Source organism: Bombina bombina, chromosome 3 (genome assembly GCF_027579735.1).
Source record: "Bombina bombina isolate aBomBom1 chromosome 3, aBomBom1.pri, whole genome shotgun sequence".
In the NCBI taxonomy this organism is placed as follows: Eukaryota; Metazoa; Chordata; class Amphibia; order Anura; family Bombinatoridae; genus Bombina; species Bombina bombina.
This window is the reverse complement of record NC_069501.1, coordinates 964,972,352-964,987,919: the sequence shown is the minus strand read 5'-3', so window position 1 is coordinate 964,987,919 and position 15,568 is coordinate 964,972,352. Positions and strand designations below refer to the sequence as shown.

Sequence of the window (15,568 nt, the reverse complement as noted above, 5' to 3'; positions counted from 1 at the left end):
CCATGAGTAACCCTTGGATTCACACCAATAAAGATATTTACGCCATATCTTATGATAGATTTTTCTAGTGACAGGCTTTCTAGCCTGTATCAAAGTATTGATAACTGAATCAGAGAATCTTCGCTTCGATAAAATCAAGCGTTCAATCTCGACGCAGTCAGCTGCAGAGAAATTAGATTTGGATGTTGGAAAGGACCTTGAATGAGAAGGTCCTGTCTCAAAGGAAGTTTCCACGGTGGCAGAGAGGACATGTCCACTAGATCTGCATACCAAGTCCTGCGTGGCCACGCAGGCGCTATCAGGATTACTGAAGCTCTCTCCTGTTTGATTCGAGCAATCACGCGTGGAAGGAGAGGAAAAGGTGGAAACACATAAGCTAGGCTGAACAACCAAGGCACTGCCAAGGCATCTATCAGTTCGGCCTGAGGATCCCTCGACCTGGATCCGTATCTTGGAAGCTTAGCATTCTGTCGAGATGCCATCAGATCCAATTCCTGTCTGCCCCATAGGAGAATCAGTGAGGCAAACACCTCCGGGTGGAGTTCCCACTCCCCAGGATGAAAGGTCTGTCGACTTAAAAAACCGCTTCCCAGTTCTCTACTCCTGGGATGTAGATTGCCTCCGCCCATCGGATTATCTTGGATACTTCTATCATCGCTAAGGAACTCCTTGTTCCCCCCCTGATGATTGATATATGCCACAGTCGTGATGTTGTCCGACTGGAATCTGATGAATTTGGCCGAAGCCAACTGAGGCCACACCTGAAGCGTATTGAATATTGCTCTCAGTTCCAGAATATTGATTGGAAGTAGAGACTGCACCTGAGTCCAAACACCCTGAGCCTTCAGGGAATTCCAGACTGCACCCCAGCCCAGTAGGCTGGCGTCCGTTGTCACCATTACCCACGAGGGTCTGCGGAAACAAGTCCCCTGGGACAGATGATCCGGCGACAACCACCAAAGAAGAGAGTCTCTGGTTTCTTGATCTAGATTCATCTGAGGAGATAAATCCACATAATCCCCATTCCACTGTCCGACCATGCAGAGCTGCAGTGGTCTGAGATGAAAGTGAGCAAACTGAATGATGTCCATTGCCGCTACCATTATTCCAATTACCTCCATACACTGAGCCACTGATGGCCGAGGAATGGACTGAAGTGCTCGGCAAGTATGTAGAATCTTTGATTTTCTGACCTCCGTCAGAAATATTTTCATAGCTACAGAGTTTATCAGAGTTCCAAAAAAAGGAACCCTTGTCTGTGGAACTAGTGAACGCTTCTCTATGTTCACCTTCCAACCGTGAGTTCTCAGGAAAGACAACACTGTGTGAGATTTTGTCAGCTGATACGTTGACGCCTGGATAAGAATATCGTCCAGATAAGGCGCCACTGCTATGCCTCGCGTTCTGAGAACCACCAGAAGAGACCCTAGAACCTTTGTGAAGATTCTGGGTGCTGTGGCCAACCCGAAGGGAAGAGCCACAAACTGATAATGTTTGTCCAGGAAGGCAAACCTTAGAAACTGATGATGATCCTTGTGGGTAGGAATATGAAGGTAAGCATCCTTCAAATCCACGGTAGTCATATATTGACCCTCTTGGATCATTGGTAAGATTGTTCGTATAGTCTCCATTTTGAACGATGGGACTCTGAGAAACTTGTTGAGACACTTGAGGTCTAAAATGGGTCTGAAAGTTCCCTCTGTTTTGGGAACCACGAATAGGTTTGAGTAAAACCCCTGTCCATGTTCCGATTTTGGAACGGGACAAATTACTCCCATAGTAAAAAGGTCTTTAACACAGCGTAAGAACGCCTCTCTTTATCTGGTCTGCAGATAATCTTGAAAGATGAAATCTCCCTCTTGGGAGAAAATCCTTGAATTCCAATTGATAACCGTGGGTCACTATTTCCAGCGCCCAGGGGTCCTGAACATCTCTTGCCCAAGCCTGGGCAAAGAAAGAAAGTCTGCCTCCTACTAGATCCGGTCCCGGATCGGGAGCCGCCCCTTCATGCTGTCTTTGTAGCAGCAGCGGGCTTCTTGGATTGTTTACCTTTATTCCAGTTCTGGTTGGGTCTCCAGACTGACTTAGATTGGGTAAAATTCCCTTCCTGCTTTGTGGAGGAAGAGGAAGCAAAGGGTCCTCCTTTAAAATTCCGAAAGGAACGAAAATTATTCTGTTTACCTCTCATCTTAACAGACTTATCCTGAGGTAGGGCATGGTCTTTACCTCCTGTAATGTCAGAAATGATTTCCTTCAATTCAGGCCCGAAAAGGGTCTTACCTTTAAAGGGAACAGCTAAAAGCTTAGTTTTTGATGACACATCAGCACACCAAGATTTGAGTCACAACGCTCTAGAATAGCAAATCCTGCATTTTTCGCCGCTAATTTAGCAATTTGAAAAGCGGCATCAGTAATAAAAGAATTAGCTAGCTTGAGAGCTTTAATTCTATATAAAATGTCATCTAACGGGTCACAACCTTAAGAGACTCTTCCAGAGCCTCAAACCAAAAAGCTGCTGCAGTAGTTACTGGAACAATGCAAGCCGTAGGTTGTAAAAGAAAACCCTGATTAATAAATAATTTCTTTAGAAAACCCTCTAACTTTTTATCCATAGGGTCTTTGAAAGCACAACTGTCCTCAATGGGTATATTTGTACGCTTTAGCCAGGGTAGATATCGCTCCCTCTACCTTAGGGACCGTTTGCCACGAGTCCCGAATGGTGTCTGATATGGGAAACATTTTCTTAAAATTAGGAGGGGGAGAAAACGGTATACCTGGTCTATCCCATTCCGTTTTTATAATTTCCGAAATTCTTTTAGGAACCGGAAAAACATCAGTGTAAGTAGGTACCTCTAAATATTTGTCCATCTTACACAATTTCTCTGGTGGTATTACAATAGGGTCACAATCATCCAGAGTCGCTAAAACCTCCCGAAGTAACAGGCGAGGTGTTCAAGCTTAAATTTAAAGGACATAATGTCCGAATCTGTCTGAGGTAACATATTTCTTGAGTCTGAAAGCTCTCCCTCAGACAGCAATTCCCTGACCCCCAACTCCGAACACTGAGGGTACATCAGAAATAACCAATAAAGCATCAGAGGATTCAGTATTTACATTAATACCTGACCTACTGCGTTTACCCTATAACACTGGTAATTTAGATAATACCTTTGTAAGGGTAGTTGACATAACTACAGCCATCTCCTGCAGAGTAAAAGAATTAGAAGCACTAGAGGTACTTGGCATCGCTTGTGTGGGCGTTAAAGGTTGTGACACTTGGGGAGAATTGGATGGCATATCCTGATTCTCTTCAGACTGAGAATCATCCTTAGGCACACTTTCTTGACCTAAAATATGGTCTTTACAAGAGGTACACAATGTAAGGGGCGGTTCCACAATAGCTTCTAAACACATAGAGCAATGAGATTCCTCAATGTCATACATGTTGAACAGACTAGTAATAACCACAGAAGTTGTTTAAACACTTTATTTATTGCTTTAAATAAATTTTTGAAAAAAACGTGAACTGCGCCTTTAAGAAATAAAAAGCGCACAATTTTTCCAAAACTGCTTTAAGAACGTTAATTTGCCTTAAAAATTAACTTAAACTTATTGATTGCTCCAAAAATTATTGCACCCCAGTAGTAAGGGGAGAAATAAAACTCTAAAGTTAACTTAGATCAAAAAATTGTCAGTTTTCACAAAAATACCCCCTGCGCCTTTAAGAGATAAAAAAGGCACACAATTTTCCAAAACAGTGAAAAATGCAGCAAAATACTTTACTGCGCCTTTAAGAGATAAAAAAGGCACACAATTTTCCAAAACAGTGAAAAATGCAGCAAAATTTTTGAAATTTTCACAGTATGTACCTAAAGCATTGGTAAGATTGCACAACTAGCAAGAAAAACGATTAACCCCTTAATGCCCAAACCGGATCAATAGCAAGCTAACAACCGGTTAAAACGACTTCAGCACCTTGCCACAGCTCTGCTGTGGCCCTAACTGCCCTTAGGAACCAGATTTGTGGGGAAAAAGCTTCTTATAGGCCCTCAAACTGCAGCAGGACCCTCCATGTGAAACAGCCTGAAGATCTAGTCAGTCTAACTGCGCATCTGAGGCGCAAAATTAGGCCCCTCCCACCTTACTCCGGTGTTGTGAGGCCTAAAAAAACACTCCTAAGTGTTATAATAATAGCCATGTGGGTAGCAACCCCTGAAAGTAACCTCAAAGTGTCTCAAAAAAACGATCTTTATCAGTAAAAACCGTTTGCCATAAAATAGTGTCAACCAGCCTAAATTAGCCCTGTTCTGTAAGCTTGTAATTCCATACTAAGTCTCTGAATAAAGCTTACCTTCCCTCATGGGGATCTCATCAGTCCTTTTCTAGCATTACCACAGTCTAGAAATAAATGACTGAACATACCTTATTGCAGCCTAACCTGCAAAAACGTTCCCCCCAACTGAAGTTTTCTAGTACTCCTCAGTCCAGCAGTGGATTTTAGTTACAACATGCTAAAATCATTTTCCTCCCTGCAGAATCTTCATCTCTTTTCTGCAGGAGAGTAAATAGTACAAACCGGTACCATCTAAAATAACAAACTTTTGCTTGCAGAACAAAAACTACAAATCTAACACCACATTCACTTTACCCTTCCGAGAGGGACCCTATTGCTTAGAGCCGGCAAAGAGAATGACTGGAGGGTGGAGCTAGAGGGGGAGCTATATGGACAGCTCTGCTGTGTGCTCTCTTTGCCACTTCCTGTTAGGAAGGAGAATATCCCACAAGTAAAGGATGAATCCGTGGACTGGATACACCTTACAAGAGAAAGTTTAATATCTATGGAATGCAAAGGTTCAAACGGAACCCCTTGCAGAACCTTAATAACTAAATTTAAACTCCATGGCGGAGTTTAAACACAGGCTTGATTCTAACTAAAGCCTGACAAAACGCCTGAACATCTGGAGCAGATATCTGTCCCTTGAAGGAACTAGCTGACAATCCCTTCTCCAATCCTTCTTGGAAAAAAGATAATATCCTAGGAATCCTGACCTTACTCCATGAGTAACCTTTGGATTCACACCAATGAAGATATCTACACCATATCTTATGATAGATTTTCCTGGTGACCGGCTTTCGAGCCTGAATTAAGGTATCAATGACCGACTCAGAAAAACCACGCTTTGATAAAATCAAGCGTTAAATCTCCAAGCAGTCAGACGCAGAGAAATTAGATTTGGATGGTTGAAAGGACCCTGAAGTAGAAGGTCCTGCCTCAGCGGCAGAGTCCATGGTGGAAGGGATGACATGTCCACCAGATCTGCATACCAAGTCCACGCAGGAGCTATCAAAATCACCGAAGCTCTCTCCTGCTTGATCTTGGCAATCAGACGAGGGAGCAGAGGAAACGGTGGAAACACATAAGCCAGGTTGAAGGACCAAGGCGCTGCTAGAGCATCTATCAGCGCTGCCTTGGGATCCCTGGACCTGGATCCGTAACAAGGAAGCTTGGCGTTCTGACGAGACGCCATGAGATCCAGTTCTGGTTTGGCCCAAAAGTTGAATCAACTGTGCAAATACCTCCGGATGGAGTTCCCACTCCCCCAGATGAAAAAACTGCCGACTTAGAAAATCCGCCTCCCAGTTTTCTACTCCTGGAATATGGATAGCCGATAGATGGCAAGAGTGAACCTCTGCCCATAGAATTATTTTTGAAACCTCCAACATTGCTAGGGAACTCCTTGTTCCCCCTTGATGGTTGATGTAGGCTACAGTCGTGATATTGTCCGACTGAAATCTGATGAACCTGACCGCAGCAAGTTGAGGCCAAGCCTGAAGAGCATTGAATATCGCTCTTAGTTCCAGAATGTTTATCGGAAGGAGTGCCTCCTCCAGAGTCCACGAGCTCTGAGCCTTCAGGGAGTTCCAGACTGCACCCCAGCCCAGAAGGCTGGCATCTGTCGTTACTATTGTCCAATCTGGCCTGCGGAAGGTCATACCTTTGGACAGATGGACCCGAGATAGCCACCAGAGAAGAGAATCCCTGGTCTCTTGATCCAGATTTAGTAGAGGGGACAAATCTGTGTAATCCCCATTCCACTGACTGAGCATGCAAAGTTGCAGCGGTCTGAGATGTAGGCGGGCAAACGGCACCATGTCCATTGCCGCTACCATTAAGCCGATTACTTCCATACACTGAGCCACTGAAGGGCGAGAAGTAGAATAAAGAACACGGCAGGAATTTAGAAGTTTTGACAACCTGGCCTCTGTCAGGTAAATCTTCATTTCTACGAAATTTTTACAGTGTGTATAATAGACTAAAATAGCACTGCACCCACTTGCAAATGAATGATTAACCCCTCAGGTTCAAAAAACGAATCAGAAAAACGGTAAAACCGTTATAAACAGTCACAAGCAAACTGCCACAGCTCTACTGTGGCTCCTACCTGCCCTTAAAACGACTTTTGTAGGCACAAAAACCCTTTACAGAGGTCCTATATGTCAGGGGACTCCTTCAGGGAAGCTGGATGTCGCAGACTGTAAAAACTACTGCGCAATTAGAGCGCAAAAATAGGCCCCTCCCACCATGCACTCAAAGTGAAAGGGCCATAAATAACTACTCCTAGGAGAAATCTAATCAGCCATGTGGAAAACTAGGCCCCAAATAAAGATTTATCACCTTCAGTAAAAAACGTTTATATATCATGCAAACGTTTTACATACTAAGTAATAAGAGCAATTAACATGAATATTACCCTTTACTGCAAGCATGATCCCAGTCGTTTGTTAAATCCCTGTAATCAGGCTTACCTTAAATATATCAGGCACTGTCAGCATTTTCTAGACCTTATCATCTCTCTAGAAAAAAATATACTGAACATACCTCAGTGCAGGTAATTCTGCAGGCCATTCCCCCAGCTGAAGTTTTCACATACTCTTCAGTTATGTGTGAGAACGGCAGTGGACCTTAGTTACAACCTGCTAAGATCATCAAAAACCTCAGGCAGAACTCTTCTTCTAATTTCTGCCTGAGGTAAAAACAGTACAACGCCGGTACCGTTTAAAAATAACAAACTTTTGATTGAAGATAAACTACACTAAGTTACCACATCTCTTGATACTTCCTTTCTTGTCGAGAGCTGCAAGAGAATGACTGGGAGTGGCAGTTAGGGGAGGAGCTATATAGACAGCTCTGCTGTGGGTGTCCTCTTGCAGCTTCCTGTTGGGAAGGAGAATATCCCAAAAGTAATTGATGAATCCGTGGACTGGATACACCTTACAAGAGAAATAAATACTTCTTGATTGAAGAAACTAAAACCTCACTTTACCTCTTCCTAGTATAACCCAGGCAAAGAGAATGACTGAAGGTGGAGGGGAAGGGAGGAGCTATATATACAGCTCTGCTGTGGTGCTCTTTGCCACTTGTTAGGAGGATAATATTCCCACAAGTAAGGATGAAATCCGTGGACTCGTCATATCTTGTAGAAGAAAGAGTGTCAGGCTAAGGGGGCGATGCTACCACTCTGAACACTGCCAGTGCCTCAGAGGCTTAAATCATCATTAAACACAGTGAAATAAACCGTCAAAACATAACCCCCAAAAACAGTCCCTGTTTGCTATAAAGCTAAACCGGATGGGTCTCTAAAAGGAGGATCCCTGGGCTACCAAAGGGTGCAAAAAGGGTGTCAGGAACATTTTGAGTAAGTAGAAGAGCAGGCTAAGTCCCCTGGCTATGCTGTACCTGTGTGAGAGTGCTTTCCAATAGCCTGCGGGCTGTGTCTGTACTGTGGCAAGTAGCACCCCTCCACCGGTTTACCAGGCACCAAACTGTAGCAGTATCCAGCAGAGAGCCCATCCAGTGCTTGATGAAGTACAGCAGATAATTTATGAGGAAATACCATTTTCCCACAGGGGTGGCCTAGGGACATGCCTCCGCAATACATGAGAGTAGTTATAGCTGAAATCCCCAGGGAAATACAGCACACATAACAAGGGAATTTTTTCTTCTGTGAATGAGATTTCCCAGGGTTAAAGGGTCTCACATTGATCTGAGTATATATACACCTTTATTCTCAAGAACAAAATGGAGGAGAGATGGGAGGTGGAAGGGATTTAAAGTTCTTATGTGGGTTCTTGGCCTCCTCATAGCGGCAGGAATTTTAGCCAACATGTTATGGACACTATGAACTGCCATCATCATACGATAGAAAAGAAAAAAAGAAAAAAAAACTTTTTTGGTTTCATATACTTTTAAAACAACCAGGTATAGAGATGGAAAAGACTCAGGGGAAATATTGCAATTCCATGGATAAGTAAATGCTAGAATACAATTCAAATACAGAGGATTCAATTCTCCAATGCAAGGGAAAAATGTTTTGTTTTTGCTTGGGGCTCCATGGCCCCCGTTACAGATGCGGCAGCGCCCGCAAATGCCGGCGACGCCGGGATTTGCGCATTTTTGGTATCCTATATACAGCGCCGCATATAAATGCGGCACATATATTTCACCCGTCGGACGTAGTTTTTTTTACCCATAGACTAACATATAAAAGACACGCAATTTGGCATCTAATTTCCAGCACAAGGACTTACATGGCAAAAATGGAGAAATCCGATTGGTTGATTTAATCAGCCAATTGTTTTTCAGACCTTAATTCTGATTAGCTGATAGAATCCTATCAGCCAATCGGAATTCGAGGGACGCCATCTTGGATGACGTCATTTAAAAGAACCGTCATTCGTCGTTAGTCCGTCGTGCTGGAAGGGTGCTCCGCGCCGGATGTCTTTAAGATGGAGCTGCTCCTCGTCGGATGGAGGGGAAGGGAGGAGCTATATATACAGCTCTGCTGTGGTGTTCTTTGCCACTTGTTAGTAGGAGGATAATATTCCCACAAGTAAGGATGAAATCCGTGGACTCGTCATATCTTGTAGAAGAAAGAGTGTCAGGCTAAGGGGGCGATGCTACCACTCTGAACACTGCCAGTGCCTCAGAGGCTTAAATCATCATAAAACACAGTGAAATAAACCGTCAAAACATAACCCCCAAAAACAGTCCCTGTTTGCTATAAAGCTAAACCGGATGGGTCTCTAAAAGGAGGATCCCTGGGCTACCAAAGGGTGCAAAAAGGTTGTCAGGTATCTGTATATGCCACTGATTGATGTAGGGCAGTTATGTTTCTGAAAATCAGGAACATTTTGAGTAAGTAGAAGAGCAAGCTAAGTCCCCTGGCTATGCTGTACCTGTGTGAGAGTGCTTTCCAATAGCCTGCGGGCTGTGTCTGTGCTGTGGCAAGTAGCACCCCTCCACCGGTTTACCAGGCACCAAACTGTAGCAGTATCCAGCAGAGAGCCCATCCAGTGCTTGATGAAGTACAGCAGATAATTTATGAGGAAATACCATTTTCCCACAGGGGTGGCCTAGGGACATGCCTCCGCAATACATGAGAGTAGTTATAGCTGAAATCCCCAGGGAAATACAGCACACATAACAAGGGAATTTTTTCTTCTGTGAATGAGATTTCCCAGGGTTAAAGGGTCTCACATTGATCTGAGTATATATACACCTTTATTCTCAAGAACAAAATGGAGGAGAGATGGGAGGTGGAAGGGATTTAAAGTTCTTGTGTGGGTTCTTGGCCTCCTCATAGCGGCAGGAATTTTAGCCAACATGTTATGGACACTATGAACTGCCATCATCATACGATAGAAAAGAAAAAAAGAAAAAAAGAAACAAAACTTTTTTGGTTTCATATACTTTTAAAACAACCAGGTATAGAGATGGAAAAGACTCAGGGGAAATATTGCAATTCCATGGATAAGTAAATGCTAGAATACAATTCAAATACAGAGGATTCAATTCTCCAATGCAAGGGAAAAATGTTTTGTTTTTGCTTGGGGCTCCATGGCCCCCGTTACAGATGCGGCAGCGCCCGCAAATGCCGGCGACGCCGGGTTTTGCGCATTTTTGGTATCCTATATACAGCGCCGCATATAAATGCGGCACATATATTTCACCCGTCGGACGTAGTTTTTTTACCCATAGACTAACATATAAAAGACACGGATTGTCTTTTTTTTACAGGTAAAAGAGCTGATTACTTTGGGGCAATGCCCCGCAAAAGGCCCTTTTAAGGGCCATTTGTAATTTAGTATCGGGTAGGGCATTTTATTATTTTGGGGGGCATTTTTATTTTATTAGGTGGCTTAGATTAGGTGTAATTAGTTTAATCTTCTTGTAATTTTTTTTATTTTTTGTAATTTAGTGTTTTTTGTACTATAGTTTAGTTTATTTAACTGTATTTAATTTTAGCTAATTGTAGTTAATTTATTTAATTAATTTAATGGTAGTGTAGTGTTAGGTATAATTGTAACTTAGGTTAGGATTTATTTTACAGGTAATTTTGTAATTATTTTAGCTAGGTAGCTATTAAATAGTTATTAACTATTTAATAGCTATTGTACCTAGTTAAAATAAATACAAAGTTGCCTGTAAAATAAAATTAAATCCTAAAATAGCTACAATGTAATTATTAATTATACTGTAGCTATCTTAGGGTTTATTTTACAGGTAAGTATTTAGTTTTAAATAGGAATACTTTAGTTAATAATAGTAATATTTAGATTTATTTAAATAATTAAGTTAGGGGGGTGTTAGGGTTAGGTTTAGGGGTTAATAACTATTATAGTGGCGGCGACGTTGGCGGCAGATTAGGAGTTAATAGATTTAATAGGATTTGTGGGCTATGGAGGTTTAGGGGTTAATACTAGAATAGGTTTATTGCAGCGTGGGCTATGGCAGTTTAGGGGTTAATAATTTAGTTATTACTTGTGGTGTGGGCTATGGCGGTTTAGAGGTTAATAATTAGGCTTATTGCGTTGTAGGGGGTTGTCAGTCTAGGGGTTCATACATTTATTATTAGGAGTGAGAGGGGAGATTGCTGATATAGGGGTAAACGTGTCGGGCTTATTTTTGGGAGGCGTGTTAGACAGTTACGGGAGATTTAAAATTTTAGTTACTTTTCTTAGGCGACGGCAGTTTCTAAAGTGCCGTAAGTCACTGGCGACTCCAGAAATTTTTACTTACGCATATTTCTAGTTTATCAGAATTACGGCACTTTAGGAACTGCCGGCGGGGTATATGTAATACCCCGATGTGAGAGGTGAAATTACAAGCAGCGTGGGTTCCCTCACTTGTGCCGAAACCTACGCCGTATATCGGATTGCGCCCCATATTGTTGGTATAGTTGTTTGAATGGTTTCTGGCCTCTCTGTAAGGCCTATAAAGGATTATGAAACCCCAAAAAATTATTTTGTGATTTATAGCAAACAATTTTATTTAAAAAAAAATGTTTTTCCAATTTTCTTCTATTACCAAATTTGCTTTGTTCCCGTGATATTCTATGTTGAAAAGATACCTAGGGAGGTGTCTGGAGTATTACATGGCAAAATATAGTGCTGCCATCAAGTGCTCTTGCAAATGGATAACAGTCTTGCAAACCTGCTGTAATATAATGCACCAGACACATGCACACTCCTGAGCTTATGTCCCTGCTTTTCAACAAAAGATACCAAGAGATTGAATAACATTTGATAATAGAAGTAAATAAGAGTTGTTTAAACATGCATTCTCTATGTGAATCACAATAGAAAAATGTGGAGTTTCATGTCATTTTTTCCATGTCTTCAAATTTTAGGGAAATTTTACATCTCTAAGTATAAATGAAAAACAAATACTTACAAACACACATTGTGAAGAGATCAATTTCTCATAGGCTTGTCTTGCTCTTTTTTGCACAGTGTCAGATATCCTTAAAGTCCTGCACAATGCACCAAATTCAGGGTCGCTGGTTTCATGCCTGAAAAGAAATAAAGAATGAGAATCCCAAACCCATTTAGTGCATAAAAAAAAATTATACTAGTCTACCAATCTTCTGAAAGATCAATAAAAAGTGAAAAGCAACAAGAATGCATTGCTGCATACATTCACATCAATGTTCACTAAGAATGATAAGGGAGAGTTATTGGTAATTAGAGAAGTTTCCACTAACAGAGATAGAGGATAGATGTGTTAAACATTAGCTAAAGCATTAGATGGCAGCACTATTTCCTGTGCACGTTACCTATCTAGATATCGCTTCCAAAAATTGTGTTCTCTGAAAATTTTTGGATTTCATGTTTTTAAGTTTAATTTTGACTTTAAAGGGACAGTCAACACCAAAATTGTTATTGTTTAACCCCTTAGTGACCAGACCATTTTTCAATTTTCTTACCATTAGGGACCCGGGCTATTTAGCTGTAACTTTCCTCTTACTCATATACTGTACCCACACATATTATATACTATTTTTCTCGCCATTAAATGTACTTTCTAAAGATTATTTTCATCATATCTTATAATTTACTATAAAAATAATAAAATATGATGGGGGAAAAAACCCTGAATTTAGAAATACCCAATGTTTACATGTTCTTTGCTAGTTATAGGGCAATAAGTACAAGTAGCAATTTGCTATTTCCAAACCATTTATTATTCAAAATTTGCATAAGTTACATTTTAAAGGGACACTGTAACCAAAAATAAACTTAGCCTAATTCAATTAAAAGTTTAGAAAAAAATACACTTTTCAAATCACTCTTTATTTTCAAAAAACATAATTTATGCTTACCTGATAAATTTATTTCTCTTGTAGTGTGTTCAGTCCACGGGTCATCCATTACTTATGGGATATATTCTCCTTCCCAACAGGAAGTTGCAAGAGGATCACCCAAGCAGAGCTGCTATATAGCTCCTCCCCTCACATGTCATATCCAGTCATTCGACCGAAACAAGACGAGAAAGGAGAAACTATAAGGTGCAGTGGTGACTGGAGTTATAATTTTAAAATTTAGAACCTGCCTTAAAAAGACAGGGCGGGCCGTGGACTGAACACACTACAAGAGAAATAAATTTATCAGGTAAGCATAAATTATGTTTTCTCTTGTTAAGTGTGTTCAGTCCACGGGTCATCCATTACTTATGGGATACCCATACCAAAGCTAAGTACACGGATGAAGGGAGGGACAAGGCAGGAACATTAAACAGAAGGAACCACTGCCTGTAGAACCTTTTTCTCATAAAACCAGCCTCCGAAGAAGCGAAAGTGTCAAATTTGTAAAATTTGGAAAAAGTATGAAGTGAAGACCAAGTTGCAGCCTTGCAAATCTGTTCAACAGAGGCCTCATTCTTAAAGGCCCAGGTGGAAGCCACAGCTCTAGTGGAATGAGCTGTAATTCTTTCAGGAGGCTGCTGTCCAGCAGTCTCATAGGCTAAACGTATTATGCTACGAAGCCAAAAAGAGAGAGAGGTAGCCGAAGCCTTTTGACCTCTCCTCTGTCCAGAGTAAACGACAAACAGAGAAGAAGTTTGTCTAAAATCTTTAGTTGCCTGTAAGTAGAACTTCAGAGCACGGACCACGTCCAGATAATGCAAAAGACGTTCCTTCTTTGAAGAAGGATTAGGACATAATGATGGAACAACAATCTCTTGATTGATATTCCTGTTAGAAACAACCTTAGGTAAAAACCCAGGTTTAGTACGCAGTACTACCTTGTCTGAATGAAAGATCAGATAAGGAGAATCACAATGTAAGGCAGATAACTCAGAGACTCTTCGAGCCGAGGAAATAGCCATCAAAAACAAAACTTTCCAAGATAAAAGCTTAATATCAATGGAATGAAGGGGTTCAAACGGAACACCCTGAAGAACTTTAAGAACCAAGTTAAAGCTCCACGGAGGAGCAACAGCTTTAAACACAGGCTTAATTCTAGCCAAAGCCTGACAAAAGGCCTGGACGTCTGGATTCTCTGCCAGACGTTTGTGTAAAAGAATAGACAGAGCTGAAATCTGTCCCTTTAGCGAACTAGCGGACAAACCTTTTTCTAAACCCTCTTGTAGAAAAGCCAATATCCTAGGAATCCTAACCTTACTCCATGAGTAACTCTTGGATTCGCACCAATATAAATATTTACGCCATATCTTATGGTAAATTTTTCTGGTCACAGGTTTCCGAGCCTGTATTAATGTATCAATAACCGAATCCGAAAACCCCCGCTTAGATAGAATCAAGCGTTCAATTTCCCGGCAGTCAGCCTCAGAGAAATTAGGTTTGGATGGTTGAAAGGACCCTGAATTAGAAGGTCCTGCCTCAGAGGCAGAGACCATGGTGGACAGGACGACATGTCCACTAGGTCTGCATACCAGGTCCTGCGTGGCCACGCAGGCGCTATCAGAATTACCGATGCCCTCTCCTGTTTGATCCTGGCAATCAGTCGAGGTAGCAATGGAAATGGTGGAAACACATAAGCTATGTTGAAAACCAAAGGGGCTGCTAATGTATCTACCAGCACCGCTCCCGGGTCCCTGGACCTGGATCTGTAACAAGGAAGCTTCGCGTTCTGGCGAGATGCCATGAGATCCAGATCCGGTTTGCCCCAACGACGAATCAGTTGAGCAAATACCTCTGGGTGAAGTTCACACTCTCCCAGATGAAAAGTCTGGCGACTTAGGAAATCCGCCTCCCAGTTCTCTACGCCTGGGATGTAAATCGCTGACAGGTGGCAAGAGTGAGACTCTGCCCAGCGAATTATCTTCGAGACTTCCAACATTGCTAGGGAACTCCTGGTTCCCCCTTGATGATTGATGTAAACCACAGTCGTGATATTGTCCGACTGAAATCTGATGAACCTCAGTCTTGCTAACTGAGGCCAAGCTAGAAGAGCATTGAATATTGCTCTTAATTCCAGAATGTTTATTGGAAGGAGTTTCTCCTCCTGAGTCCACGAACCCTGAGCCTTCAGGGAATTCCAGACTGCTCCCCAGCCTAGAAGACTGGCATCCGTTGTTACAATCGTCCAATCTGGTCTGCGAAAGGTCATTCCTTTGGACAGATGAACCGGTGACAACCACCAGAGAAGAGAATCTCTGGTCTCCTGGTCCAGATTTAGCAAAGGGGACAAATCTGAGTAATCCCCGTTCCATTGACTGAGCATGCATAGTTGCAGCGGTCTGAGATGCAGGCGCGCAAATGGCACTAAGCCGATTACCTCCATTCACTGAGCTACTGATGGGCTTGGAATGGAATGAAGGACACGGCAAGCATTGAGAATCTTTGATAACCTGGACTCCGTCAGGTAAATCTTCATCTCTACAGAATCTATAAGAGTCCCTAGAAAAGGAACCCTTGTGAGTGGTAACAGAGAACTCTTTTCCACGTTCACTTTCCACCCATGCGACCTCAGAAATGCTAGAACTATCTCTGTATGAAGACTTTGCATTCTGAAAACTTGACGCTTGTATCAGAATGTCGTCTAGGTACGGAGCCACCGCTATGCCTCGTGGTCTTAGTACCGCCAGAAGTGAGCCCAGAACCTTCGTAAAAATTCTCGGGGCCGTGGCTAACCCGAAGGGAAGAGCCACAAACTGGTAATGCCTGTCTAGAAAGGCAAACCTTAGGTACCGATAATGATCTTTGTGAATCGGTATGTGAAGGTAAGCATCCTTTACGTCCACTGTGGTCATATATTGACCCTCCTG

General features: G+C 42.1%; 1 protein-coding gene across 1 annotated transcript in view; it reads right to left on the bottom strand.

Annotated features, from left to right (window-relative positions):
- The window catches only part of RB1 (RB transcriptional corepressor 1), a 1,127,793-nt gene that overhangs the window by 1,046,259 nt on the left and 65,966 nt on the right, over positions 1-15,568 (bottom strand). The window contains exon 2 of the mRNA XM_053708021.1: positions 11,735-11,852. Within this exon, the coding sequence (XP_053563996.1) occupies positions 11,735-11,852 (118 nt within the window). The remainder of the gene's footprint in view (positions 1-11,734; positions 11,853-15,568) is intronic.